The 27,031-nt window shown below is 55.7% G+C and overlaps 1 protein-coding gene across 5 annotated transcripts; it reads left to right on the forward strand.

Annotated features, from left to right (window-relative positions):
- Positions 1-5,369: 5,369 nt before the first annotated feature.
- Positions 5,370-26,236, forward strand: RARG (retinoic acid receptor gamma). Of its 5 annotated transcripts, XM_024575638.4 has the most exons (11): positions 5,404-5,654; positions 6,384-6,450; positions 7,530-7,636; positions 9,928-10,262; positions 21,236-21,384; positions 21,626-21,767; positions 22,415-22,575; positions 22,773-22,949; positions 23,344-23,548; positions 23,986-24,144; positions 24,940-26,236. In XM_024575638.4, exons 4-11 carry the CDS (start codon positions 10,079-10,081, stop codon positions 25,137-25,139), a joined length of 1,377 nt encoding a protein of 458 aa, XP_024431406.1. In that variant the 5' UTR covers positions 5,404-5,654; positions 6,384-6,450; positions 7,530-7,636; positions 9,928-10,078; the 3' UTR covers positions 25,140-26,236. The 5 variants fall into 5 exon arrangements, with proteins under 5 accessions (XP_024431405.1, XP_024431406.1, XP_024431407.1 ...); XM_024575637.3 differs by lacking the exon at positions 7,530-7,636 and having other exon boundaries at positions 5,370-5,654; XM_024575639.4 differs by lacking the exons at positions 6,384-6,450; positions 7,530-7,636.
- The last annotated feature ends 795 nt before the right edge of the window (positions 26,237-27,031 follow it).

The following is a 27,031-nucleotide window of genomic DNA, read 5'->3' on the forward strand; positions in this document are numbered from 1 at the left end:
ATACGACATCATTCCATTTATATTAACCTCAAAAACAGGTAAAGTTAGGCAATATTGTTTAGAGAGGCATACACAAGTGTTAAAATGATACAGAAAGGTAGGAAATAATGGTCACAAAAGTTAGGATGACGGTTACTTCTTAGGGGACAGAAGGAATTATGGAAGGGACACACGGGAACTTCTGAAGTGTAGGAAGTACCCTTTCTTGGGTAGCAGTTGAATAGGTATTTATTTTATTCCAATTTATTCTGTGCACTGTCCATAATATATTTATATACTCTTTCAGAAAGAGAAAATAAAAGTACCACTTCTTGTGCTCCATGCCACCTCATTCAAATCATTATGTCAAAGTTAGATATTCCTAGTCCACACACCTAACTTTGCCCCCTGCCCTTGAGGACAGAGACCTTTCCTGTATCTCGGGCACCTATCATTGCCTGTTATGTAGCAGATGCTCAATAACTGCTGAATTAGGTTGAGTTGAATTCCCCTAAGTCTCTCATCCCCTGGAGAGGCGGGCAGCTGCAGAAGAGGAGGAAGTCTGCTGTGGTAAAGGAAGCACATGATCCCTAAGACCTGGGTTCCCATCTTAGCTCTGCCACTTTCTAGCTGTGTGATATTGGGCAAGTCACTTAACCTCTCTGGTGCTCAGCTTCCTCTTCTGCGAAATGGGGATGATAACCGCCACTTCTCTGGACTGCTGCATGGATTAAGTGAATGATGTACATGCCCAGCACAACACCTGGAACATTTAGGTGCTCAATAAAGGACGGCTTCCTTCCCAACTCCCCCCACCAATATCACATTTTTTCTTCAAAGGAGTTCACTAGAAGGGGAAAACAAATATAAAAAATGATCCCAGAGTGTGGGCCAACATCCTCAGGGCCCTGGGGCTACGGTGTAGAGATAGTCTGGTTCGGAGCTGGCACATAGGGCAATCTGATTGAAGCCAAACAGATCCCAGACCATTGGTGGGAGCTGGCAAGGTTGGGAAGACACTAGGATCTGGGAATTTCCATCTAGGGGAAGTCCCAGGTATGGGTGCAGGGGTGCCAGACTGGCCCCACCCAACACCTTGGCCTCAGGAGATGTGGGCACAGGGAAGAAAGTGGGTCAGAGCAGGACTGGAACTTAACCCCATTGGTCCCATGACCTCTTTGCCAGTTACGGAGGAGGCACAGCCACAAAGAAGCCTGCTCCCTCCTCCAAAGAGCCCTCAATCGCTTTTCTTCAGAAAAGAAGAAACTTGGATCCCTGGGGTCTGGGCAGAAGGAACTGGACGCCCCCCCATCCCCACCCCATCCAGGAGACAGAGCAGAGATAATCCCCTAACCTCTGGATGGAGATTCTGTACAAAACAGACTGTTACACCCACCCACATGGTGACTGGCACACACCTGGAGCACTCACCTCACACTCTAGGCAACTATGGAGGCAGACATGCTCCTCCTTCCAGGAGCAGGACAGGTTAGGGCTGCATCAGAGAGGGGGTTGGCGTACACAGTAGCACAGCTCAGCGGAGCCTCTGGTGAGAGTCCAGCTAGGCAAACTCACCCTGATGGCTTTGCCAACAATGTGGGACCTTGTTTTCCGTGTATAAGCTCAGGCCTAAACCTATGGATTCCTCTTCCTTATCTGTGCCTCTGTTTCCCTTTCTGGAGGAGAAGATGACAGAATGGGTGAGGTCATTCCAGGGCAGGGTCACCAGGTGTTCCAGGGTACTGCTTTGGCCATTAGAAGGTGCTTTGGCCATCCCTCATTTGTAGCATATCCGAAGCTAGGTGCGGAGCAGGGATGGAGGGTCTTCTTCCTGAGATGCCTCTTCTTTCTGAGGTATCGGTGGCTGGGATCCAGGACCCCAATTCTGGGGCTTTTGCACATACTCTTCTGCTGCCCTCCCTTCTCTCCACTCTCCCCCTCACTTCTTCCCAGCAACCTCTCCTGATCTCCTTGGCTGGGGGAAAAATCCTGCTACTATCCATTCTCATAGTACCTTATGCCTCTCCACGCTGGCTATCACTTGCAATGTCATGGGTTACTTGGTTGACATCCGACTCCTTCCCCAGCCTAAAGGTCTGCAAGGGCAGGAACCATAACTGGGTATTCCCTGGGCTTATACGGTGTTTGGCATACAGTGGATGCTTAATAAAGATTTGCTGAATTCATGAAAGGTGCATGTTTAGAGGAGTAAGGGGAGACACTTCTAGAGTTGTGTAGACTAGTTCTTAGAATCCTGTGTTTCACAATCAAGGCCTTCTTCTATGTGGGATCTGGGCAGCACTGAGGCTGGTAAGGGCCATCCACACACAAACTCATTCATCAGGAGAGCCAACAAACTGGCGAGCAGCAGATTAGGCATGGTACAAGGGGTGGAATTGAGCAAGTACAGGGGGTAGAGCAGGCACCAGCCATGACACAAGGCAGGCCTAGGGGAGGGGGGAGAGGGAGGGGGGAGGAGGGGAGAGGAAGGGAAAGGAGAAGACGTGATGTACAAAACATGTTTTCATCACACTCTCCCTGAGTGCCCTAGTCTCCAAGCCCCGGTGGCACTTTCATGCCTTAATGATGTCCTTGGGGGTTGTAACAGAGCTCCCCCAACCTCATCTGCTAGCCCCTTCTGAACATGGCATAGGACATCCCCCCGCCCCCAGCATCAGACTGGGCATGGGAAAATTATCTGTTTAGTGTCCTGATGCTGGCAAGGGGGCAGGGAGGGTGAAAATTTGGGCTGGGCCAACCCAGCAGAGTCAGGGCCTGTGGGATCTGGGTACTTTCCCTCTCACCACCTCTCCTTCTGCTCTTCGGGGTGAGCGGTGTAAAGGAAGCCCCGTTCCAGGGCTCCCAAGATACCATTTCTCTAATTTGTCAGGGTGACCTAATAGAGCCACCACAAACAACAAAACCTAGAGATAGGGGTGACCGGACAGAAAGAAATACGGGGAGCTCTCTCCACCAGTTTCCAGAGTGGAAGGCCCTGTTCCCAAGCCTCCTCCTGGAATCCCTGGGTAGAAGACTGTCTCTACTGCAAGATAGAGAGAAGAATCTGAACCCCTCACAATACCCCTCTTCCTTGTTCCTTAGTCCTGTATAGGGTTTTTGTTTTTACTTCCAAACCGTTGTAGCCGCCAGACAGATCCCAGTCACTGGGTCCTGGGGAGGGGCGGGGGCGGAGGCTCAGCAATCCCGAGGGGCGGGACCAGCACGGGGCGGGGCTTCTCTGGCATCGCCCCCTGGCTGCGGTACTTGGCCGGGGACTGGGGAAGCTGTCGGAAGGGCGGAGTCACATTTACCAAGACAGATGGATGGACAAACACCCACCAGAGAAAAGGACAGGGGCAGATTGACAGACAAACCAGGACAAAGAGGAGAGTAAAGCCAGATGGGAATTCCAGACCTGCTCTCTCTTTCCAGGCTACTCCAAGTACTTTGTCCCCCGTTTTATCTTCCCGGTCCCCATCTGCTACCCTAACTGCACAGCCTTAGAGCTCTTGGTCTGAGGACCAGGCCCTTGAAGTCCTCTAAGAGGAAGAAGCGGAAGAGTTGAGAGAGGGGAGACCCAGCAAGGAGAGCGTCACGGGGGTGGCGCCTCGTTCTGCGTCCGGATGCCCAGGCAGGGGCCTGGGAGGGAGTGGTGCCCTCTCCCGGTTCGTGAGGACAGGAGACTCATTCACTGTAAACCAAGTACAGATGTGCCGGGAGGGGGTGGTGGGTGGGGAATCAGGGCCACATTCACAAACCGCAGCTGGGCCCGCCCTCTTTCCCGGAGCCGCCACCCCTAGGGCAGGACGGGTTAACTTTGCGGCCTCCTGGCAAGATCCCTGCCACACAGGCAGAGCGCCATCTCACCCCAGCTGGGACGCCTGGGTCCAACTCCCTGGCACCCACCCCTCCCACAGGCTCAGAGCAGCTCCCAGGGTAACCAAGCAAAGTCAACAGCAGCTAGGCCACCTGGGGACGGCACCCTGGAGTACCTATTCCCAGCTCTTCCCACCCCTGGAGTGACAGGGAGGGCCTTGTCTGCACCCCCATTGACGTCTCCTGCTCTCCAGAGACAACCGCAGCACGCCCCTTCTTTTCCTCTCTCCTTCATCCGACTCTGGCTACCAAAAGTGGCCTTCCCCAGGGAGGGAGGACACCTGGCCCCCAGGGTGGCAGCGAGGACAGAGCAGAGTAATTCCAGTATGGAAAACATGACGTGAACAAGGGTCTGTGCCCAGTGCTGGCCACCCTGGGATTGTTGCTGGGGAAGGTCCTTTGGGTGTGTTCCTGCAGCCCAGCCCAGCCCAGCCCAGCCCCTGCTACTGCTCCCCTTCTACACTTTTCACTTCCACCCTTAATGCCTGTAGGGGTGACTGGGGTCCATGCACAGAGCTTGGACTTCAGACCCCTTCTTTTCTCTTGCTCTGTTTTCAGTAGAATGGAGGCTGATACCCGGAGTTCCCTCCTACTCTAGGACTGAGTCTGTGGTGGTCATGATGAAGTCGGGAACGTCCCCATCAGACACTGACACTGACTCTGGGTGAGCACACACGTGCAAGTCAACCACTTTTGTGGCACATCTATCGGGCAGGGAGGTGCTGGTGAAGGAGGACACACACCCTCTACTTTGGCTTTCTCCCTCACACTCAGCCCAAGACTCCTCCCACTCCCAGCACAGTTCCTCCTGCCCTCCTCCCCAGCCTCTCTCACTCCAGATGCCAGCCTAAAGGTGGGGATTGGCAGCCAGTTGCCCCAACTCCCTGGGGCTTACTGAAGGCAGGAGGAGAGGGAGGAGGTCTTTGAGCCCAGAACTCAGAGCTGCCCGCTCCCACACCTCCCGCCTTCATACCCATTAGTTAAATCAGTTTGCTCCTGGGCCCAAAGGACCATCTGGGGTAGCCAACGGGAAGCAGAGACTATTCGGACTTGCAGGAGAAGGCTAAGCAAAGGGCAAAGACTGTGACATCTGCCCTAGCACACTCCTGCTCCATCACTCCGCCCCTGGGAACACCGGGGTACAGCTCCCATTGCCTGCTCTGGGGAGGTACCAGAGACTGGCCTTAACTGAATCACAGCCTGGCCAGAAAACTCAACCAGTACCCTAGATGGCTGGAAGGGGGAAAGTGCCAGAGAGAAAGGGTGGCATCATGGGCCCAAGACACTGACCTCTTCTGCCAACCTTGCCCGGCCTCCTGGGGACGGAGCCACGGAAGCCCAGCAAATGGGAGGGGCAGAGACCCAGGCGCTCCGGGCAGCCTCGCCCAGCCCCCCTCCCACCCACCCTCCGCCCCCCAGCCCCAGGGCACCAAGGAGGGAGCTGGGCAGGGGCAGGCGGCAGGGGAGGGAGGAGCGAGGGCGGGAGGGGGAGGAGGGAGCCTGGCTGGGAGGGAGGTGGGGGGGTGGGGAGGGAGAAAAAGAAAGAAAATATTTTCCGTGTCCCCGCCTGCAGAGTCAGTGTGCGGTTTGGGAGAAAATGTGTCGGATATTTTGGGGCGGTCACGTGGGCGGGCGGGCTCCGAGAGGCCCCGGGACAGTCCCAGCCTAGAGCCGGTGCCCCCCCCCCAAAGCCCCCCGTTACCGCGAGCCTCTGACTCTGCGACGCTCCAACCCTGCGACCGCCGGACGCCGGGACCTCGGGGCTCCGCGGCCTCCCTTCCTCCTCTCTTCCCCTCCAGGTGAGTCAGTCGGGGGAACAGGCTCGCCCGCCCGGGACGCCCGGTTCCTCCAGTGAGGTGGGCTGGGGGCGGGGGCGCCGAGAAGCGCTGCTTGCTCCGTCCCTTCCAGGGCTGGTCAGGCTGTCTCGAAAGGTTTGAGGGGGACTTCCTGCCCTGACTTGGGGGTCAGCCCTGATCTGGCAAGGGAATAGGGAAGATTTGAGACAAGCTGGCGCTGAGCTAGTCTTTATCGCCCCCTCATCTCGGTGAACAGCGGGGAGAGCATTTGGGGAAATATTCAGCCAGGGGGCTTCTAGCCTACTTTTGTGCTTGGAGTGTGAGGGAAGACAGTGTTCCCCGCTGTGGGGAAAGACCGCTGCCTGCCCTCCCTAAGGCTTCCCCCGGAGAGTCTGAGGGGTGGCTTTTCGGACCAAGCTGGTCCAAGCTGCTCTCAGAGGGCAAGGAAAGGGCCTCTACCAGAGTGACCCTTGCCTTCTGGGTCCCGCGGTCTGGAGAGACAAGTGGGTGGGATAGGGGCCTGTGAAGTTTCCCTGAACCACAGTTCAGGTTTCCCTCTTGCATATCCCCAGCCAGGGGTGTGAGTCTTGGCTTCCTCCAGCTAAGGTGAGGGGCTTCTTGGGTGTATTCTGGGGGGAGGCCAAACGGAACAAAGGAAGAGCAGGGATACTTGGGGCAGGGACCCAGGAGTCCTAGACCATGGCTCCACTGACACTGCCTCTCTGTTTTTAGCAATTACAGCCCAGTCCCCTCAACTTGACCCAGTATGTAGGAGGGAACTTCTGCAGGTGGCCAGAGGGTAAGAATGTACATGGTTGTGGGGGGTAGGGGACAGGGGAGGCTGAGGAGAGGTCTGGAGGGCAAGAAGACGAAATGACTGTGCCCCTTCTGGGCCCACGTATAGGCATTTGCAGTCCCAGTCCTGAAGTCTGAGGCTCCTGCCTTTACTGTCGCTCCTCAGATGCAGAGTGGAGGTTGAGGACCACATGCAGTGTCCCATATCCTTAGGCACGAAGAGATAGTGCAGGGGAGGGGGCAGGGGGTGGTGTGCCTGCAGCATTGGTATCTCAATTAGACACACGCACACACTCACACATACATGCCCACACTCTGTGGCTTACAGACTGGTAGGCAGCACAGGGCACACCCCCCACCCGGCACACCCCCACCCCTGGCTCAGAAAGCCACCTAACTGGCACCTCCAGTTCCCCCCTCTGCCCCACCCTGTCCATGCCCTCCGTTGCCCACACACATTCCACTGGCATTGCCTGCCTGCCTCCTGGGCACTGCCCCTCCCTGGGGCCAGTGGGGTGGAGGGAGGGCACCTGGGGATGAGAGGTGGAGACTCAAGGGTCTGGACTCCCCCCAAGGGTGGCACAAAGCCAGAGAAGCCCAGCCCACCGCTGCCTCCTGGGAGCAGGCTGGGGGCCCAGGCTAGAGCAGAGGATGCCTGGGTTCTCCGCCCAGGCTGGAGATGGGGTCATGGAAAAAGGTGGTCGTGTTTATACAGAGGGGAGGGGGGCAGTGGGTAGAGAGCAGCCGACAAGAGCAGCTTTGTTCCAGGCTCTGGAGCCGGTAGGGCAGCAGGGAGACGCTCCCCCCCTCCATCCGGCAGCCCCCTTCATCCATGCCCTCCCCTCAACTCCACCTCAGCTCTAAGAGAAGCAGCTTTGTATGGGCCCCTTTCCCCTAGTCAGCCCCACCTCCTTCTGAGGTGGCATCTTGGGAGGAGAGAAGTGCTCTCTCCCTTCCACAGGTTCCCCAAAGAACGAAGGCACCTGGGTCCCTGGTTTAGGATTTTATTCTCACTACCACTGTCTTCCATTCCTTGGTCCCTTGCTCCACCCTGGACTTGAGACCTTTCCCTTCTCTTCCCAGCCATGGCAGAGAAACCAAGGCTCAGAAATGGGATGAATCTCCGTCCCCTTCCTGTTTTCACTCAACCCTCAAGTCCCTTCTCTGAAGAAAAATAGAAGGAAGGCCAGGTAGTGCCGGGCTCTTCTCCATTCCTTACAACTTCATTCCTCATTAAGGACTGGGAGTCAGACGCATCCCTCTCTGGGACTCCCCCACAACCCCCAATGCCCCAAGTCCTCCTGCCCCACCCTCAGGTCTCTGTTTAGCATCATTAGGTGAGAAGCAGACAAGGAGGCCTGGAGCACAGAGCATGTCCCCTGTCTAAGTCTGTCTGAGTGAAGAAGATGGAGTGGGGGGGCTCTAGTAGTTTCTCACCCTTGGCATTAGAGAGGTTAATCCACCTGGAATGTGGCCCAGCCTGTTGAGCTATGGCCCAGGGGCCTCAGGGGCCCCGGACTCCTGGTTCTACCTGGGCTTAACCAGGGGTGAGGATTTCTGGGAATAGGGGAAGGAGGAGGACAGGGACCCTGGGGGCTTGGAGCTCAGACTTTTAGAGCCTGAGGAGACACTGGGCTGAAGAATCTGAGGCTGTTGGGGACATGGGTGGTGCCTGGTGAGGGGCAGAGCTGCTTCCTGCATGGGGACTGAGTGACGTGTGGTGGTGTTGGGGTCTGAGTTCCTGTAACCCCCATGGCAGTCTACCCTCAGGAGCTTGAAGGCCAAGGGAGATGAGAGATAGAAAAGAAAAAAGAAAGAGAGAGAGAGAGACAGACAGACAGAATAAAGGTACACAGATTGAGGGATATTGACCCTTGAGGAAAAGAGATGTAGAAATTCCCATCACCTACCTCTGGGCCTGTCCTCCCTGTCCTTTCCATGTGTGTTCACTTTCTCTTGGTCTTTCTCCACCCATTTTCACCTCAGTCCATTATGGTTCTGGCTGGCAGAGGAGGTACCCAGGCTGGGGAGGCTTTTCTTCCTCAGCCCCTAACTTCCCAGAGAGGTGGGTGTTTGGGGGGCTCCAGGGAAAGCCAACCTTTCCCTTGTCAGAGCATCAGGCAAGGAACTACCTGCCTAGCCTTAGGATTCCCATTTCCTTTCTCCATCTTTCTTGCCACTGCCCCCGCCTCCATGGTCACAGGTTAAAAAATCTCCTGGGAGTGGGGCAGGCTACATTTGAGAAGGGGAGGATGCAGGGAGGGCTTCCTTGAAGCAGAGGGCTCAGAGAAGAGAGAGAAAAGGAGAAGGAGAAGGAAAGTGAGCTGAGAACAAGGAGAGGAGCTCTCTGGCGTCATACCTGGTCCACAGTGGGGCTCCCATCAACATCTGTGGATTTGAAGAAGAGGGTGCAAGAATGGTTAGGAAGTGAAGGATAATTGGAAACAGAGAAAGAACTGGGAGGGGAAACTGGAAGAGGGAGTATTGAGGAAGATAGAGAGAGAAGGAAATGCTAATTAAGAGAGAGATATGGCCCTGGCCAGATAGCTCAGTTGGTTAGCATTGTGATATGCCAAGGTTTCAAGTTTGATCCCTGGTCAGGCACCTTCAAGAATCAACCAATGAATGCATCAATGAGTGGAGCAACAAATTGATGTCTCTCTCTATCAATCTCCCTTCCTCTCTCTCTAAAAATCAATAAATAAAAATTTGGGGAAAAAAGGAGAAGTATGGAGGAAGAGAAGATATGAGAAATGAGAAATGAGAAGAGACACTTAGAAATGAGGAGACACTTAGAAAGCATTTAGTATGTGCCCTGTATTATTCTAAACACTTTACATGTTACATACATTTTAACCCTCACAACAACCTTTTGAAATGGGTCCTATTATTATCCCCAATCGACAAATGAGGAAAGTGAGGCACAGAGAGATAAAAGTAACACTCCCAGGGTCCCCCAGCTCAGCCACTAAGTGGCGGGGATGTTTCAGGTTGTCTGGCTCCAGAGTCTGTGTTCCCAACCAGAGAGGGGAAAGAGCCGCAAAGTTACAACAGAGATGTTTGCTTTCTCCAGGATGGAAGAGAGTTTGAGGCTTGGCTGTACCACTTACAGCCATGTGACCTTAAGCCAGTCACTTAACCTCAGTTTTCTCATGTGTGAAGTGGGAACCATAATTCCTACTTCACAGGACTGATGTGAATGTTCAATTAAGTGCCTAGTCCAGCCATACTTAATGGTCACTTCCCAGCTCAGGAGTCTTCTCTGTCAGGAGTCCTGAGACTCCTACCTTGGAAACTCAGCTTACCCTTCCCTGGAGAGTTTCTCTGAGCCTCCCAAGCAGCTGCCCTGCCTCCTGCCCTGTGGGCCCTGAGTTAGGGCGGTAGAAACCCTAGCAGCACAGACTTCAACTGAGACAGGTCCATGGGCTTGGAATGTCAGAGTGATCGTTCTCTCATCCCTTCTTTTCTTCTTTCTCCATAGGACTCTCGGAGACCCAGTGGGCAGGCCACGAAGGGCGGGCACGGAGGCTCCCAGGCCTTTTAGGCAGTGGGCATGGGCGGGGGCTGTGGCTGAAGACCTCCCCCGCCCATTGCAGACCCCAGGGGATTCAGCCTCCCACACTGCGGCTGCCATGGCCACCAATAAGGAGCGACTCTTTGCCACTGGTGCCCTGGGGCCTGGATCTGGCTACCCCGGGGCTGGCTTCCCCTTTGCCTTCCCAGGGGCACTCAGGGGGTCTCCACCGTTCGAGATGCTGAGCCCTAGCTTCCGGGGCCTGGGCCAGCCTGACCTTCCCAAGGAGATGGCCTCTCTGTGTGAGTCTCATGGATATTGGGGATGGGGGACAGTGGAAACAGGAGGACATTTGGAGGGTGGGTGACATAGAAAATTGGCAGGGGTGGGGGTTTGATCTAATGGAATAGCTGACAGGGTGGCTAGGAGGAAGTGTTTACAAACGAGAGTCCTCCTGCCCAGGGAGGATGGGAAAGTAGCATGCCTAAATTTGGGGGGTGTCTAACAGGGCCTCATGAGTGAGCCAACTAGCAGGGGAGAACACCTTTGTACACACAGCCAACGGGGTTTTGGCTGAAGTTTGAGGGCACTACTAGCGTGTAGTGGAGGGTGTGGGGAACCAGGCTGGGAAGTAGAGGAGCCTGGGAAGCCAGTCAGCTGACACTGTGATCTGGAGGTGAAGTTGTTCTGATTTAGGGGAGGCTGCAAAAAGAAGACTGGAATCTAGTGCCGGGTGCCCAAAGGTGTGTGGGGTCTGGAGACACTCCTTGTTGGTCTGGAAAGGGTGAAAGCAGTCGCAAAGAAGGTGCGCCTTCACCAGAAGTAATACAGGGAGGTGAAGGGGGTGTTCCAGAAGTATCCTCTCTTCCAGCCATGTGGGTTCTGGACTCCTCCCCTCCCCGGAGGTCTGGCTCAGTGCCCACGTGCTGTGCAGATCCCTACTTGTCCCTCAAGCTTGCCCTCTTTGGGTTAAGCCTTTGCGTGCTGACAGCTGGCCAGTCTTAGGCCTCTCCTTTTCTCTCTGGATCCCCTTTCTCTCCACTTGGCAGTTGTTCTTTCTAACCAGGTCATTATAGGAGTGGGTGCCCATGAGCTGCAGGGCTGAGATGCTGAACTTTGTGGGCTGAAGGGTCAGCGTGTGAGCTGGTGTAGAGAAGACCTTGCCTAGAAAGAAGGGGAGGTGATGGAAGGAGAGACGGAGAGAGGAGCAATTCCAGAGAGACAGGAACAGAGACAAAAGGAAAAGACAAAAAGATAAAGATACATCCTTTATAGCCCCACAAGCTTGGGAAGAGAGAAACAGGTGGAAGAGGAGGCCGTGCCTTCAGGAGGGGGCACTTGGAGGGCTGTGTGCATGTGTAAAAGGGTGACTAGCCAGGGCTGGCTGGCAGCTCTACTGGAAAGAGTGTGCTCATCTGGAGAAGGCGAGCGTGCATGTGTGTGTGTGTGCAGACTACATGCAGTGTGTGTGCACAGCATATCCTTCAGATTCCGCTCAGGTACAGAATTCCAGTGTGTGCAACAAAGAGTCAGTGTGCAGAGGGAGGCTGGATTTAATAGGGCTGCTGACGGTGTGTCTGGTGTTTGGTGAGGCCTGCCCGTGGCAAGTCTGTAGTCCAACAGGGGTTATTTGGGTGGTATGCGCAGGTGAACAAGAAAACACAAAGCTCCCCTTTTTGGAAACCTCAGCAGGGCTTCCCCTACCTCATTTACAGCCCATGAATCTGTCCCAGGGCCTGGGGAGGTGCGAAGGAACCACGGTTCCCACAAGAATGTACTTCTTACAGAGAACCATACAGCTCAATCCCTTGGGACTTGATTTTCCCAGGTTTTGGGAGGGGCAACTAAAGAAGCAGGAGTAAGGAGGGAGAGGAGAAACAGATCGGTAGTGGGGAGAATGCTGAGAGTCATGGCCAGTCCCCAGTGAAGTTCTCCTTGTGCCACTGTGCCCTGGACACATTGAGGTCAAGGTCAAGGTTCAAAGTGAGGTCAAGGTAGTGGAAGGGGTCAGACTGGGCTCTATCCCCAAAGACTGCCCTGAGGAGGGGGACTGAAAGGAAAAATCCAAGGGAGGAGCCAGAACCAGGGCAGGTAGCTAGGGAGGGTGTGGCTGGCAGCTGGGGACAGGCCTGGGCAGAGAGGCGTGGTGGGGTGGGGAGGAGGCGAAGGCTTGGGTTCATACAGCTTGCATGGGAGTGGGGCATGGAGCACCCAGGGTAAATGAGAGGGTGGCAGAGGGGTGGGGAAGGCATCCTGGAGTCTGATCTCCCACAGTGAGAGATCAGCCAAAGGGTCAAAGAGTATGGTCAGTCATTTCTCTGTCTAGTTGTCCCTTTTTGGCTAGGGCCAGTTAATGGAGAAGGATTGGAGGACAAAGTCTGATGCCAAAGCTATGCTCACCTTGAGTCTGTGTCTTTCTCTCTTGTCTCTTAGTCTATGGCGGGGAGGGGGGCCCATGAAAGAGTCTGGAACTTCTCCCTGGGGCTAACTCCTGGACCAGATGCTGGGTCTCTAACATCTTGGAGACATCTTGTTGGTATGGGAAGTCTTGTTCCACCTCTTGGGGTTCTCCAGAGGCTTGAGTGGGTGAGGCAGGCATCTCAGAACCCTGTGGTGCAGGAGGGGAGAGGGAAGGGAGCATGTGCTGCCGAGACAAGCACAGGCCTGTGCGCATGGGAAAGCAGAGGTGGGTGTGCTTGCTCACAAAATTGCATGAAACCCTACTGTCTGTGTCCCCGCTGTTGTGTTGTGTTATATGTTTGCTTTATTGAGACAGCAGGGAACAGGGTATGATAGGAGGGAAAGGAAGCTTTGCCCTCCTCCTCCTCTGCAGAACTGCAGAGGTGGTATCTGTGGTTCTGAAGACCTAGCCCTCTTTGTTCTCTGAATTTGGTGACAGTGACCCTGGGGCAAGGAGCCCAGACTGTACCACACTAAGTCACATGGAGAAACTGAGGGCAGTTTGGCACAGGAAGTAATAAAATTCTACTTAAACTGAAAAAGAGAGACTCTGAGACCTAAGCAAGATGAGAGAGAACGACACAGGCCAAATGGCATAGCCACAGAGAGAACCCAGATGCCGGGAGAGGCAAGGGGGGACAAGCAGGCAGGTAAGGGTGGCAAGCAGGAGGCAGCTAGTCCTTCTCCAGGAATAAAACCCAGCCGACTGCCTCTTTCCCCTCCCCTCCCCTCCCAGTCTCTCCTGCTCAGGCTTGGGCTCCAGCTCCAGGCCGACACAAACGCGGCTTTGATTGCAACAGGAAACCTCTCTGGTGTGTGTGTGTGGGGGGAGCTGGGCCAGCCGCCGCCACTGGGGCCCAGGCTGCACCCCCTTCTCCTGGCCCCCTACCCGGTCCCAGCCCCCATCCTGCCAGCACTCCTTACATCCCTGCTTTGAGCCTTGTCCCTCGTTCACACCTCTATTCCCTCCACTCTTCTTCAGCCCCCTCCTCCAGAGACCCCTCCCATTGCCCTTCAGGTGGGACTCCTATGTTAGGACTTACCCTTGCGGCTGGAACTTCTTTACTTTGAGATGCCCCCTCTTCAGTTTTTTGGAGGAAAGGTTTTGGAAGAAAAGGCGAAGTTAGCATGAGGAATTTAGAGCCAGTTATCCTCAAGCCCCATCCAGAAGATGGCAGGAGGGGGGAAAGGAGGGCTGCATAAGAAGTTAGCTGTCCCTCCCTCCAGAGTTCCTCGTTGGCTAAACTCATGCTTGTCAGTGTGGTAGAGGTCCTGAGGGGTGACCATGCAAGGCTTTGAGTGCTAATGGCCTGGTTAGTGGGGGAAGGGTGCCCTTCTCTTTGCCTCCGGGGCATGCCTTTGTGGGGCTGTAGCTGTGGGGGGGGGTGCCCACTGTGGTGGTGGGGATCATAGGGAAGGGGGTGAGTCAGGCAGCGGCGCTCCCCTCATACTCCCACCAGGCTGGTGGAGAACATCTGTTTCCCATGAAATGCTAGAAGGCTAATGGGTCTAATTGCTGCAATAAGGGCTGGGGAGACTTTGGGGAAAAGAGGGGGCACTAGATCCCCCCATTCTCTTACCTTCTCAAGGTCATACTAAGACTGTCTAGAATGGGGGGTTAGAGTTGATGGGAAGGGTGGGTCTGACACGGTAATGGCTGGTCCCTAATAAGGCCCCCCTCTCCCTTCAATGCCCACGAAATACACAGATGGGGCGATGAGAAGTGGGGTGCATCTGGTGAAGAGAAAGGGGGGCTATTCAGGACTCATGACTTCCTGGAGCCCTCCCCCAACTCCTCCTGTGCCCCACTCCCCCCACCCTCCTGTGGCCTGGCCACTTCTGGTTCTAATTACCAACCAGGCAGGCCTGACTTAATTGGGACCTTTCAGATTTTAGAGGGGGAAGGGTGGGTGGGTGGAGACTGACAGCTTGGAGTTGACTAATCAGGGCTCTTTTCCCCTTGTTTTTGAGGTAGTCCTCATTTTGCACTTAATTTTTATTTATTTTATTTTATTTTTTGCCACTCGCCAGATTCTAATCCAGAAATTTCGGCGAGGGGATGGCTGGATTAGAAATGTGGTGTTTGGGATTGGGGGCAAGAACAGGGAGCTCACACTGGGTTGGAAAGAGCACTGCATGCTTCTTCATCCCTGCTTCAATCCTCTCGGTCAGCCCTGCCACCTCGCGACACCCCCATCTGCAAGCCAGGCCCTCCTTCCCGGCCCCCCACCTCTCAGTCCCTGGCAGCCACCCGGGCCTCTCCTCCGAACCTGTCTTCCCTTCCCTCGCCTACTCTGGCACCCCTTCCTGCTATTTATTCTTACAAACTGGCGACCTACTCCTGCAGCACCCCAGTACGCCCCCCCCCAAGAGATTCTTAGAAAAGTGCGCCCCGCCCAGGCCCAGCCACAGCCGCCAGGCGGGGAAGGGGTCGGCCCGGCGCCGCTCCCGCTTCCCCAGCGCTCCCTGTTTGAGCGGCGCTGACAGAGCCGGCTGGGCCGGCCCGCCGGCCGGCCAGGCAGGCCGCGGGCGGGGCGCGAAGGAGGGGGCGGTTTCCGGGAGTCGCCGCGGCTGGCGCTGTCCCGGGGCCAGGGTTCCCATTCGGCCCGGCCCGGCTAGGGCAAACTCTTGACGTGGCCAAGTCCCCGCCTCCTCACCCTCTTCTCCGCCGTGCGAGGGCGCTCAGTGCTTGACACGGGCAACCGAGGAAACAGAGGGAAGGCGGCCTTAGGAGATCTGAAGAGCACTAAGTGTGGCACTGGGGAGGGCGAGGAGGGGGCGGTATTGCCAGTGGATATTTGATGGCTATGAGAATAGTTACGACCAGACTCACAGTTATTGCCAAGAGTGACACTTGGCACTTTGGGCCATTTGGCACACTAGAAACTCTAGGAGAGGGGAATTGGTACTCAGGAGGGCAGCTTCGTCTGAGGCGCAGCTGACTCTGTAGAAACACTGTGGGGTGGTAGTTTTGTGCTCTAAAAGTGAAGTTAGGCTCTGACCGGCGTGGCTTAGTTAATGGAGCATCGGCCTGCAAAAGCGAAAGGTCGCGAGTTCGATTCCCAGTCAGGGCACATGCCTGGGTTACGGGCGGGTCCCCCATTGGGGTGTGCGCGAGAGGCAACCGATGGTTGTTTCTGTCTCATACATTTATGTTTCTTTCTCTTTCTCCTTCCCTTCCCCTCACTCTAAAAATAAATAAATAAAATCTTAACGAAAATAAAAGTGAAGTTAGGGTCGAGAAAGGGGCATTGAGAGAGGCAGTGGAGGCGCTTAAGGAGTGTCTGCCGCAGGATGGGGCTTCGGGGATTTGGAGGGAGGCGGCCCGGGACGCGGTGGAGGGAGGACAGCCCAGGCTAGGAAGGGTAGACTCCGGGCTCCGCTGGAGGGTGTGTGGAGAGAGGGGGGAACTCCGCTGCGGCGCGGGAGACTGCCTGGGCGGGGAGGGGCGGGACCGGGTCAGGAGGAGGTGAGCGCGCCCGGCCACCCGCCCCGAGGGGGGTTCCCGGAGAGTTCAAGGCGGGAGCGCGCTTCGGCCCTTCGACCGGGGGCTGGGGGGGGGGGGCGGGGAGCGCGGGAAGGAAGGAGGAGGCCGAGCAAGCCGAGCCGCAGGAATGTTCTGTTGGGTCTCGAAGCGCGCGCGCGCGCAGTATGGGGAGGAGCCAGGCCTGGGAACCGGGGAGTGGAGGTAGTGCAGGTCCCCAGGCTCTGGTGCACCGCCAGGCTCTGGGAACCTCCATGTTCGCCGCTTCCCAGTCATCCTTGCCACCCCTGCCTGTATTTACTTGTGTAAAAAAGGGAGTGTTGGGGGGAGGGGGAAACTCGGAAGGAAATGCGTTTGCTTGGTTCCTCCACTCCTTCCCCCACCCCTGACCCGGGCACGCGCCTAAGTGCAAATGCCTGCAAAGCTTCCCGGTGTGGAAAATGCCTGCAAGCATTCTTGCAAGCCAGGTGTGCTTGCACAAACATGCGCGCATGTATGATTTTATGTGCGTGCAGAGATGAATGTGCATTATTGCATATTTGCAAATCGTGGTGCCTGCCAGGATAAATGCATGCATTGATGTGTGTCTAAGCAAGCAAGCGCGCCGCGGTGCGAGTGTGTATATGTGTGTATGTGCACTCCACTCCCAGCTCTGCTCCTCTTGGTGCCCGGCCTCTTTCGCTTTCCAAGCCCCACCCCCCACCCCTCAGGCTTCGCTTTTACAAAAGGTCTCCCCAGTGCTAGCTGCTGGGACGCCCAGAGTGAGCCGGACTGCGGCTGGAGCGGCAGCCCCGGCTTTGCGCCCCGCCCAGTCCCTTTCCCCTGCTGGGGATCCCCTTCTTCCCCGCCCACCCCATACCCCCCATGCAGCCGGGCGCCCTATGCTAGCCCTCCCCCTCCCCCCCTCTAGGAGCGGGGCGCCGCTGGGGGAGGAGGGGGAATCGGCTGCGGGTTCTTGGTGTTCCTAGCACCCAGCTTCCCTCCAAGCCGGGTCTCGATGTACGACTGCATGGAAACGTTTGCCCCGGGTCCGCGACGGCTGTACGGGGCTGTCGGGCCCGGGGCCGGCTTGCTGCGCATAGCCACCGGCAGCTCCTGTTTCACCGGACTTGAGTCTTTTGCCTGGTCGCAACCCTCCAGTCTGCAATGTAGGTACCCGAACCCCAGGGTGGGGTGTGGGGTGCAGGAAAGGCAGCGGCTCACTGTTTCCATGTGTAAAGGTGGTACTGGGGTGCAAATGGAGATTCTGACTGTGTGCGAGGGGCGAGTGTGTAGGAACGGGAGATACTGGCCCTTTAAACGTGGGGGCCTCAGCGATTCCTTTGGGTGAGTGCAGTAGTGTTTTCAGTGTGTGCGGTTTTTATTGTGGGTGTTTAGCTAGGACATTTGGCTAATGCCACTCCAAAGTTCCTGGGGATAGGGAGAGACCGAAGTGTATTGGTAGTTTGTGCCCGCAGGTCCGTGGCTCTGGAGGGACATGGCACCCAGGACCGTGGGTGGTGTTTGTAAAGTTCATGTGGGAAGTTGGGAGTGTAAAAATATTATTCGCAGAGCGTGTGAATTCCAAGAGTGTGCAGCGCTATGGTTAGGTGGTTTGGGTTCGAGTGAGTCTCTCCACGCAGTGTCGCCCACCGACAGCGTTGGCAGGCCCGCATGGCCCTGCATAGGGATGTTTGTGGCGTGAGGCCGGGAGGGCGTGTGCCCTTGCGTGGCTGCGGGGGCGGCTTTGGAAAGTGCTGTGTTCGAGAGTGCATCCTGTGTGTTCTCTGTGCAGGGTGGAAGGGGTGGTGCACACAACCCGGCCAAGGCTGGGTTCTGGCGCTCCCTGCTTCTTTTTATAAAGAAATGTTTGGAATTGTGTATAGGGTTGTATGCAGAGAGATGGCTTTTCCCTTTGGCTCCAACACACACAACTTCAGTAGGAATTTAAAAGTTTAGAGCAAATTCTGTGTATAGGGTGGAGGTGACCTGGAGGTGGCAAAGGCCAGGGTGCGGGCGGCGGCGGGGGGGGGGGGCGGTGTAGTACGACTACTGGGTCCCCAAATACCCATCTTCCTTCTCTGTGAAATGGGAGATGCCAGGCCTGGGGCCCTGGAACCCCTTTCCAGAGCGGTAATAAAAAGCTGGGGACTGAGAGGCAGTAAAAATGAAGTCCAGATGAGAGGCGGCTTTGAAGCCTGGGCCCAAGTGCCTGGCGGGGGTGGGGTGTGGGGAGGAGCCGGGAGGGGAGCCTGGAACCCCCCTTCCCCCAAATTTACCGGGGACTGGGACCACGCTCATAGCCGGGTGCGGACGGGGGGTCGGGTACGAGCAGTTCGGGGCTAGGAACCGGCGGGCGGTGGGCGCTGGGGGAGTGCGCCTGCGGGGTCACGAAGCCCCCGCCAACGCGCCTCGCTCCTTGGCACTCTGCGGCGCTGTTTACGAGTTCGGCTTTTTTTTTTTCTTTTGATTCCAGGGGAGAACTGCTCAGATTTAACAACCGGGAGACTGGAAGAGGGAGGTGGCAAAGAGGAGACCATACTTTGGTGTGGGGAGGGATGAGAGTTAAAAGTGTGGCATTTGAAGGGTGGAGAAAGCATGGAACTATTGCATTGCACCAAATCCTTGTGGATTCTTAACCTTCCTCTCATTGCCCAATAGGATGCTGATATGGGGTATGCTGGGAGGGGTGTTGAGGTGGAGAAAATCTCCCAGGAAGGATTTTGTGGGGGGCTGGGCAGGGACCCCAGTTGTTTTCAGGCTCAGGGAGGCCCTTTGCACTTGGCTGGCAGTATGTTTTTGCATTTCAGTTTGAATCAATAATTTTGGCCTCTAGGACCTTGGTGGGCTTCATGCTTGGTCCACACACTTTAGGAAAGTCGTTTAGACCTGTGTGTCTAAACCAGGGAAGGAAAGAGGTGCTTTGAGGGGAGGGCCGCATGGTATGTTTGTGCATTTTGGCGGCTTCAGTGTCCTGGTGCTGTGCTGGCAGGCCCGGGTGTTTGTCTGGTAGCTGAGCTGCTGGCTTGCAAATGTGGAGTGCTGGGTGTTGTGTGTCTGCTTTGTGACTCGTGCATCCACTCTCACAGGGTGGCTGAAGTCAGTGTGCCCTTATGCCGCCTGTGCCAGGACCCAGCTATGGTAAAGGAGCCCATTGATACTATGCCTGCTTCGGTGCCCTGTGTGTTATTTATTGATGTGTGATAGCGTGTGTGTCTCCAAGGAGGTATGTGGCAGACTGTGAGTTCGGGCTTCTCAGTCCTGGGCCTCGCAGCTGGGAGCGTTTACAGCCGGTTATAAAGAGTTTGTTTGAAGCTCCCCTCAGCCTGGCCAGGAATTTCCTCAATTTCAGCAATTTGGGCTTTAAAAGGAAAAAAACCCAGAGCCCATCCCCTCCTCCCCAGCAGGGGCCCCAGCCTAGCCCAGGAGCAGCATCCCGATGGTGGGGGCTCCACTCGGGCCACGAAGGGGATCTGTACCCAGTTGACCCACTTCACTCTCCCTTGCCCTTCACCCACTGGGCTGTACTTTAGGGTTCAGAGGATGGAGGTGTGCCAGAGGGATGCAGAGAAGAAGTGACAGTGCCACAAAGATGGGAAAAGCTGCCCTGGGCCTGTCTCCCTTCGGCCCCCAGTCTTAGAATTGGCTGGCACTGCTCCATGCCAGTCTGACCACACCCAGGCCCTTTCACAAGAGAGGAAATGAGGCAGCACTCTGTGGGCTGGGAGCAGTCAGCACCACCCCACACAGTGGCCTGTGGCAGCCCTGGTGCCCTCAGAGGACACCAAGAGGGGCCCTGAAAGGCATTCCAGCCCATGCCACATCTCTCAGCCCCAGGCCCTCCTGGAGTCTCCTGTCGTCCCCCCCCTCCCATCTGAATAGACTCCAAGCACCCTTCTTTCCTCCCCTTCTCTCTCTCCTTTTCTTTGGGGACTATCTCTCCAGCAGGATTCTTATGTTAATTGAGTGCCTGTGTGTTGGGGGGCGGATGGGCTTCCCTCCTGTGGGGTGGGTAGAGGGCCCAGACCAGCATCCTGGGCATTCCTTTTGCCCTTCTGGGCCATGGGGTGGACTTCTGACCAGGTGGGCTGCCGCAGGTTAGAAGAAGGAAGGTGTTCATGAGGTGGGTGCATGAGATACTCCTTAGGGAGGGCATTAGGGTTTTCTTGCATTGCCTGGGCCCTCCAGCTGTGGGCAACAGGTCCTACAAGTTGAATAATTTATAGATTTTTCCATCCTCTGAACATCAACTACACACCCTAAAAAGGTTTACTTAGCAGCCTGCTGAATAGAGGGCCTTCTCCCCACACACTGTGTGGCCTGGGCCAAGATCCCTTTTGAGCTGCAATTGGTTATTTGTGGCGAAGTTTAGGAGTGAAGACAGAGGCTCAGAGAGGATCCAAAGATAGCTCCCCTCCCCCATCAGCCCTGTTTACTTAGTGTCACCTGACTTCTTTGGTTTGCTACACCCCAACAGCTTCTAGACCTGAGAATCTGAGCAAATATCTCAGTCTCCCTTTCCAGCTTCTGTGACTCTCAGCCAGTCCACTCAGAACTAGTCAGAAGACCTGAGAGCCTGGGCTCCGCTGTCAAGTGGTGGTGGGGCACTTGGGTGGTCACTTCCCTCTGTTGGCCTCAGGTGTAAAATCAGGTTGTTGCATAGCTTTTAACCTACTTTCCTGATACCTGTGTCCTGTTTGCTCCACTGTCTCGGTGGTTTCTGGGGAAAAGGACAGTGGTGGTGATTTGGCAGGCAGTATGAGAGGGGAAAGCTTGGGGATTATCTACCCTCAACTACTTGAAAGGAAATGAAGTCCTATTCTACCTCCTGAGTATCCTAGCAGGTTATTTAGCCAGGTGCCAGCTACAGGTGGCTTGTAATTGCCTGTCACTTCCAGATCTATTGCCTCATAAGGAGGAGGATGGTGAGAGGGCCTGACAAGGATCAATTGATGCCACGGGGAGTGAGTGACTAGAGAGTTCAGAGCCATGGGCCATAACCCCTCCACCTACTCACTTTATAGCTGGGGAAACCAAAGCCCAGAGAAGTCAACTTCCAGGATGGCCTTGACCTGGAATTTGGAGACTTGAACAGTGTCCTGTGAGCCTCTGGCTGGCATGATTGTGGAGGGAGGTGGCCAGACTGCGGGAGGTGCAGTGGGTGTTGGGGGTGTCTGCAAGTGTTTACTCTGGGGCTGTATACAGTTGATGGGACTTAAAATCACTACGCGGTGACGATGTTGCCACTGCTGAGCAGGAGGAAGTGGGAATGGGTGTGTGTATGGTGAGGACACCGGGAGAACTGAGGGGTTCTTCTCCCCCAACCCTCATATCACACTGCTTCCCCCCCAGCGGTGGAGACGCAGAGCACTAGCTCTGAGGAGATGGTGCCCAGCTCACCCTCACCCCCTCCACCTCCTCGGGTCTACAAGCCATGCTTCGTGTGCAATGACAAGTCCTCTGGCTACCACTATGGGGTCAGCTCTTGTGAAGGCTGCAAGGTGTGTACGTGGTAGGGGTGGGGGTGGGGATGCATTTGGGCGTCTGGAGTCGCCTGATGAGATCATAGGCCAGGGCCTAGAGCAGAGGGTTGAGGCAGATGCCATGTGTCAGTAGGCATCCCTGTCTGAGGTGGGAGGGGTTAATAGGTTGGGTCAGGCCTGGGGCCACCTACAAGGCCTATGAGAAGCTAGTGCTCCCAGTATCCCGCTTCATTGACTCTCTCCCCACCCCCTACCGCAGGGCTTCTTCCGACGCAGCATCCAGAAGAACATGGTGTACACATGTCACCGAGACAAAAACTGTATCATCAATAAGGTGACCCGGAATCGCTGCCAGTACTGTCGGCTGCAGAAGTGCTTTGAAGTGGGCATGTCCAAGGAAGGTAGGCCCCGGAGCCCTGGCCTGGGCAGGAGCACTCCTGACCTAGCCTATGTTTGCTACCCTCTTTCTACTTCTCTGACCTCTTGAGATCTAGCTTGTACTGGGGTGTTGCCTCCTTCCTAGACAGTCCTATTTGATTAGCTGCATTCACCAGGGAAGCTCTGCCCATTTTCCCTTCTCAGAGCTCAATTAACCCTTAAGTAAATGGGGGTTATCTCACATTCCCCTGTTTCATGGAGAAGTGAGGGGGACTTGCCAGTTCCCTCCCCTGCTCCCAGGACTGAGCCTGAGGTGGATCTGGGGTGCCCCCCTCCCCTGCGCCATTGTGCTGCCAAGGCTATAAGTGGATATCCTGCCGCTTGCATATCCTGCCCCCCCCCCCCAGCTCCTGCAGGGTGACAGGAAGGGCAGGATAGAGCTGAATGGCCTGGGGAGGGAGCAGGGGCTGTAGGCCCTGGGTGGGGCTGGGGAGAACCAGCTTGGAAATGGGAGCTAATGTAGGAGATGGGGAAACTGAGGCACTGATTAGGGTTCCAGGGTGAATAGATGTTCACGATAAGGATGAAGCACACTAAATCAGGGTGAGAGGGTATATCCAGAGGGAGGTTCTGAGGGTCCTGACCCTCTCCTTGCACCTCCACCCCCAAGCTGTGCGGAATGACCGGAACAAGAAAAAGAAAGAGGTGAAGGAAGAAGGGTCGCTTGACAGCTATGAGCTGAGCCCCCAGTTAGAAGAGCTCATCACCAAGGTCAGCAAAGCCCATCAGGAGACCTTCCCCTCACTCTGCCAGCTGGGCAAATACACCACGGTGAGGAGTGGACAGGGCCTCAGTGAGGGTGGGGGGTTGTTCACCTTGGAGAATGGGAGGGGCTGGGCTGGAGGCCATGGTCTGATGCTGAGGACAAGAAGGGCATCAGAATGCAGAGGGGAGAGCTTGGGGTTTGCAGAAAGAAGACAGCTTGCAGAGCAGGTCTTAGCTTGCATTCTCATCTGTCCTCTCTGCAGAACTCCAGTGCAGACCACCGGGTGCAGTTGGATCTGGGGCTATGGGACAAGTTCAGCGAACTGGCCACCAAGTGCATCATCAAGATTGTGGAATTTGCCAAGCGGCTACCCGGCTTTACAGGGCTCAGCATTGCTGACCAAATCACTCTGCTCAAGGCTGCCTGCCTGGACATCCTAGTAAGTTAGTAACTTTATGGCCTGTCTGCCACCACAGCCCGACCCTTATATGAAACAAAGGAGTTGGTCCGCACAAAGATTTTATTTCTCCTCCCCACCTCCCATCTGGGACTCCCCAGATCTCCTTTAAATTCCAGCCCTTTTTTTTGGTCTTACCTCTTGACCCTAAGACCTGATCCTAGACTTCTGGACGCCCTCCCTCCTTCTGACTTACTTCTCTTTCCTCCCCTTCTCTACACCCCTCTCTGCTTTCCTCCCCAGGCTGCTTCAGATGGCCCTCCTTTCGGACCTAACTTTCTCACTCTCCACACGTGCACCTCATTCCTTCTCTGCCTCCGCCCCAGATGTGCCCTTCTCCAGGGACAGCATTAACCCTCCCCTCCCCTGCCACTAGATGCTTCGGATCTGCACAAGGTACACCCCAGAGCAGGACACCATGACTTTCTCCGACGGACTGACCCTGAACCGGACTCAGATGCACAATGCTGGCTTTGGACCCCTCACAGACCTCGTCTTTGCCTTTGCTGGGCAGCTCCTGCCACTGGAGATGGATGACACTGAGACGGGGCTGCTCAGTGCCATCTGCCTCATCTGTGGAGGTATGGGTGCGCCCCCTGGTGTTTTCTTGGGTTCCTTTCCTGCCATGCCTCCTAACTGATCTCTCACCAGGCTGGAGACCTTTGTCCCTGCCCTTGAGATTGTTGTACTTGGCCCCATCCACAGACTCCTTAGATCCAGTGTAAGCTCCCTGAAGCTTGGAATATGGGACAAAAAGGGGCAGAGCCAGGGGGAGACCCCAGATACTGGTGCTGAGATAGGGTTGGGCAGGAGTGATTTATCAGAGCAAGCCTCTTACTGAAGGGGAGAAGGTACAGGACCTGGGCGGGGGAGATGGGTGGGGTTCAGGGATAAGAGGTGAAGGGCTGATAGGACAGAGTTTGTCGGCTGGAGGCCCATAAGGCAGGCTATTTGGGAATCAGCCGCATGTCACTGTCCTCCCCACTTCTTCCTTTCTCCACTGTTCTTGTCCTCACAGACCGCATGGATCTGGAGGAACCTGAAAAAGTGGACAAACTACAGGAGCCACTGCTGGAAGCCCTGAGGCTATATGCCCGGAGGCGGCGGCCCAGCCAGCCCTACATGTTCCCAAGGATGCTCATGAAGATCACCGACCTCCGGGGCATCAGCACCAAGGGTTAGTCACGACTGAACCTTCCTTCTCTCTTCCTAGAGGTGCTGGTCTTCCAGGTCACTCAGGTGGACAGGTAGAGACAAGAACAGAATGGGTGAGAACCAGGGAGCCTCCAGTGGAATCTAGATCTGCCACTTGCTGGTGGGGAGGGGGACTGTGGGCAAATTCCTTTACTCTGTGTGCCTTGTTCTCCTGTTTGTAAACTGAGCTATCCTTATCCCTACCTCCTAAGATGCTGTGAGGTCTAAATGAGTTAACACACAATGGGCCTCGAACTGCACTGAATGAAAAACTCAGTTCCTCAGTGGCAGTAGCCGCATTTCAGGTGTTCAGTAGCCATATGGGGCTACAGCTACTATTCTGGACATAGCAGATATTTCTGTCACTGCCAAAAGTCCTATCAGACAGTGCTGGTTTAGAAGGATGCCTGGCAGATAGTTGGTGTTTGCTAAATAATAGGTATTATTATAAGTGTTATTAAGAGCAGGTATGTATTAAAGGGTGGGATCCCTGGGGAGTGGGGCTGGATGTTGGGTGGAGTGTGATCTTTGAGAAGGCAGCCTGAAAGAATGGGATGAATGGGCAGCAGCCTGGCATAGAAGACAGATAGAGGCTCCAAGCAGAGAAGTGGCCCCCAGGAGCCGTACATTAGGGAGAGGGTAAGCTAGGACAGAGAGGTGGCAGGCCTGTGCTAGGAGCCCCCAGAGGGGAGTTGTAGGGCATTTAAGAAAGGTTATGGTGGTGGCCTCACAGGACATGCACCTTTGCCCCCCAAAACTCTTTGACCTTTCATTGCAGGAGCAGAAAGGGCCATCACCCTGAAAATGGAGATTCCAGGCCCGATGCCTCCTCTGATTCGAGAGATGCTGGAGAATCCTGAAATGTTTGAAGATGACTCACCGCAGACTGGTCCCCACCCTAAGGCCTCTAGCAAGGATGATGTTCCAGGGGGCCAGGGCAAAGGGGGCCGTAACCCCCAGCCTGACCAGGGCCCCTGACTTCCCTGCCATGGGGGTTGGGGCTCCAGGCAGCAGACTGACCATCTCCCAGACACTGACAGTGACTGGGGGAGGACCTGCTCTGCCCTCTGCCCACCCCTTCCAACGAGCTCCTTGTTTTTGCCAAAGTTTCCAGGGGTGCCTCTGTGTTCGTCCCCTTCCTGCTCAAACAGGCTCCCTTTCCAATCTTGGGGGCCTGCCCTGCTCCCTCCAGGAGAGAGGACAGAGGGGCGAGCCTGGGTTTGGACTCTAAAATCTCAGCACTGCCCCTCAGACTCCAGGGTCCCAGGCTCCCCAGGGCAGGAGAAAGACCCTGCCATTCCACAGCCCCTTCCTCTGCCAGGTGCTTACGCTTCTGGGAGCAAACAGGAACACTAGAGACCAAAAGGAAGATATAGGGGGCGGGCTGAGCCCACCCTCTAGCCCCTGCCCTTGGTGCCTAATGCTGCGTAATGCACCTGCTGGGTGCATGCTACCCTGTGCCCCATCCTGCGCCAGGTCAGGGTGGGGCAGGCTGGGCCCTGCATTTCTGTGGGGGGCCCGAGGGTGAAAGCTACAGATGCAGGCCCATTCTGCACCTCTTTGCTTGGGCCCAGAGTTTACCTTGTGCCCTCCATTATAGGCCCCTCCCCAACCCTGTCACGTGCCTTGGGCTTCCCCTGCCCCCCATCTCAGCCATGGGGCAGGGACCCTCCTACACTACAGAGGGACCAGGGGACCCCTCTCCCCCTAGTGCCTTTCCCCCTGACCCACCAGAGCAGCTTGGCCCAGGGAGGGGGGGGGTGGGTGCTGCTTAGCTGATCCTGCCCTGACCCAGAGGAAGCCTCTATTTATTTATTAGCTTTTGTTTACACCCTGGAGTTGACCCCTTCCTCTAGGGGTCTTGGGAGGGGAAGCCCAGGGCCCCTGTGACCCCTCCCTTCTTCCTCCAATTCCCAGTTTGTATTTAGCTGCCAAATAAGATTCCCACTGGCTCCCCTTTTTCTCTGGGGGGTCAGGGTGCTGTCCCCTCCCCTCTGTTTACATCTCCCCTCCACCCCGCTGTATCGCATATTGCTGAGTTTTCTATTTTTGCAAAATAAAGTGATGGAAACTCATGAGATGTGGCTCCCTTGGGGAGATGGCGGTGGGGGAAAGGACCAGCTGGCCTGAAGAGGGACTGGGTGAGGAAGGTGAACTCCCAATCTACTGGACTTTGCAGCTTTCTTTGGGGAACCTGGAAAATAGGATGTAATGTGCCTGGGTGGGAGGGTAGTGGGGGAGAAAGACGGCCCACAGAGCCTACCATGAGTGTCTGGACCACCCATGGCCACCAGTGTGGGCTCTTGGCTTTGACCCATTGGATCTCTGAGGAGGCAGAAATGAGCCTCATAGGTCTGTAAGCTGTCCCCACCCACAATTACATCTATGTGTATCTCTGCCCTCAGGGGAGGGGGTTCACTGGAGTTCCATTTAGTTCTCATGAGGGTCTCTGGTCCCAGAAGGAAAGACCCACAGCCTGCATCTAAGTTACAGTGTTTGTTTTATACCAACCCCCTCACTCCATGAGCTCTCCCACCCTTTATGACTCCTCTCTTAAGAGTCACTCTGTCCCATCTGACCCCACCCTTCACCCCATGACTTCCACTCAGCTTTCATGACCCCACGGTTATCTTCTGTCCTAATCTCTCCCTGCCCCTGTATGCCCCACTGCCTTTGGCCTCCACCACCGCACCCCTGTACTCCCTCACCATCACTCCCCTGCTCCACCCCACTGTGGTCCACCTTCTTCCGTGGGACAAGGCCTTGCCTACCTGGTTCCTGGCTTTCTTCACTGATGACCTGTGCATATGGGAGAGAGGTTGAGGATGTGGAAGAAGGGGAGGAGAGAAGAGTGGGGGAAAGCAGAAGAA

The sequence above is a fragment of the Desmodus rotundus genome, chromosome 3, assembly GCF_022682495.2.
Source record: "Desmodus rotundus isolate HL8 chromosome 3, HLdesRot8A.1, whole genome shotgun sequence".
Taxonomy (NCBI): Eukaryota; Metazoa; Chordata; class Mammalia; order Chiroptera; family Phyllostomidae; genus Desmodus; species Desmodus rotundus.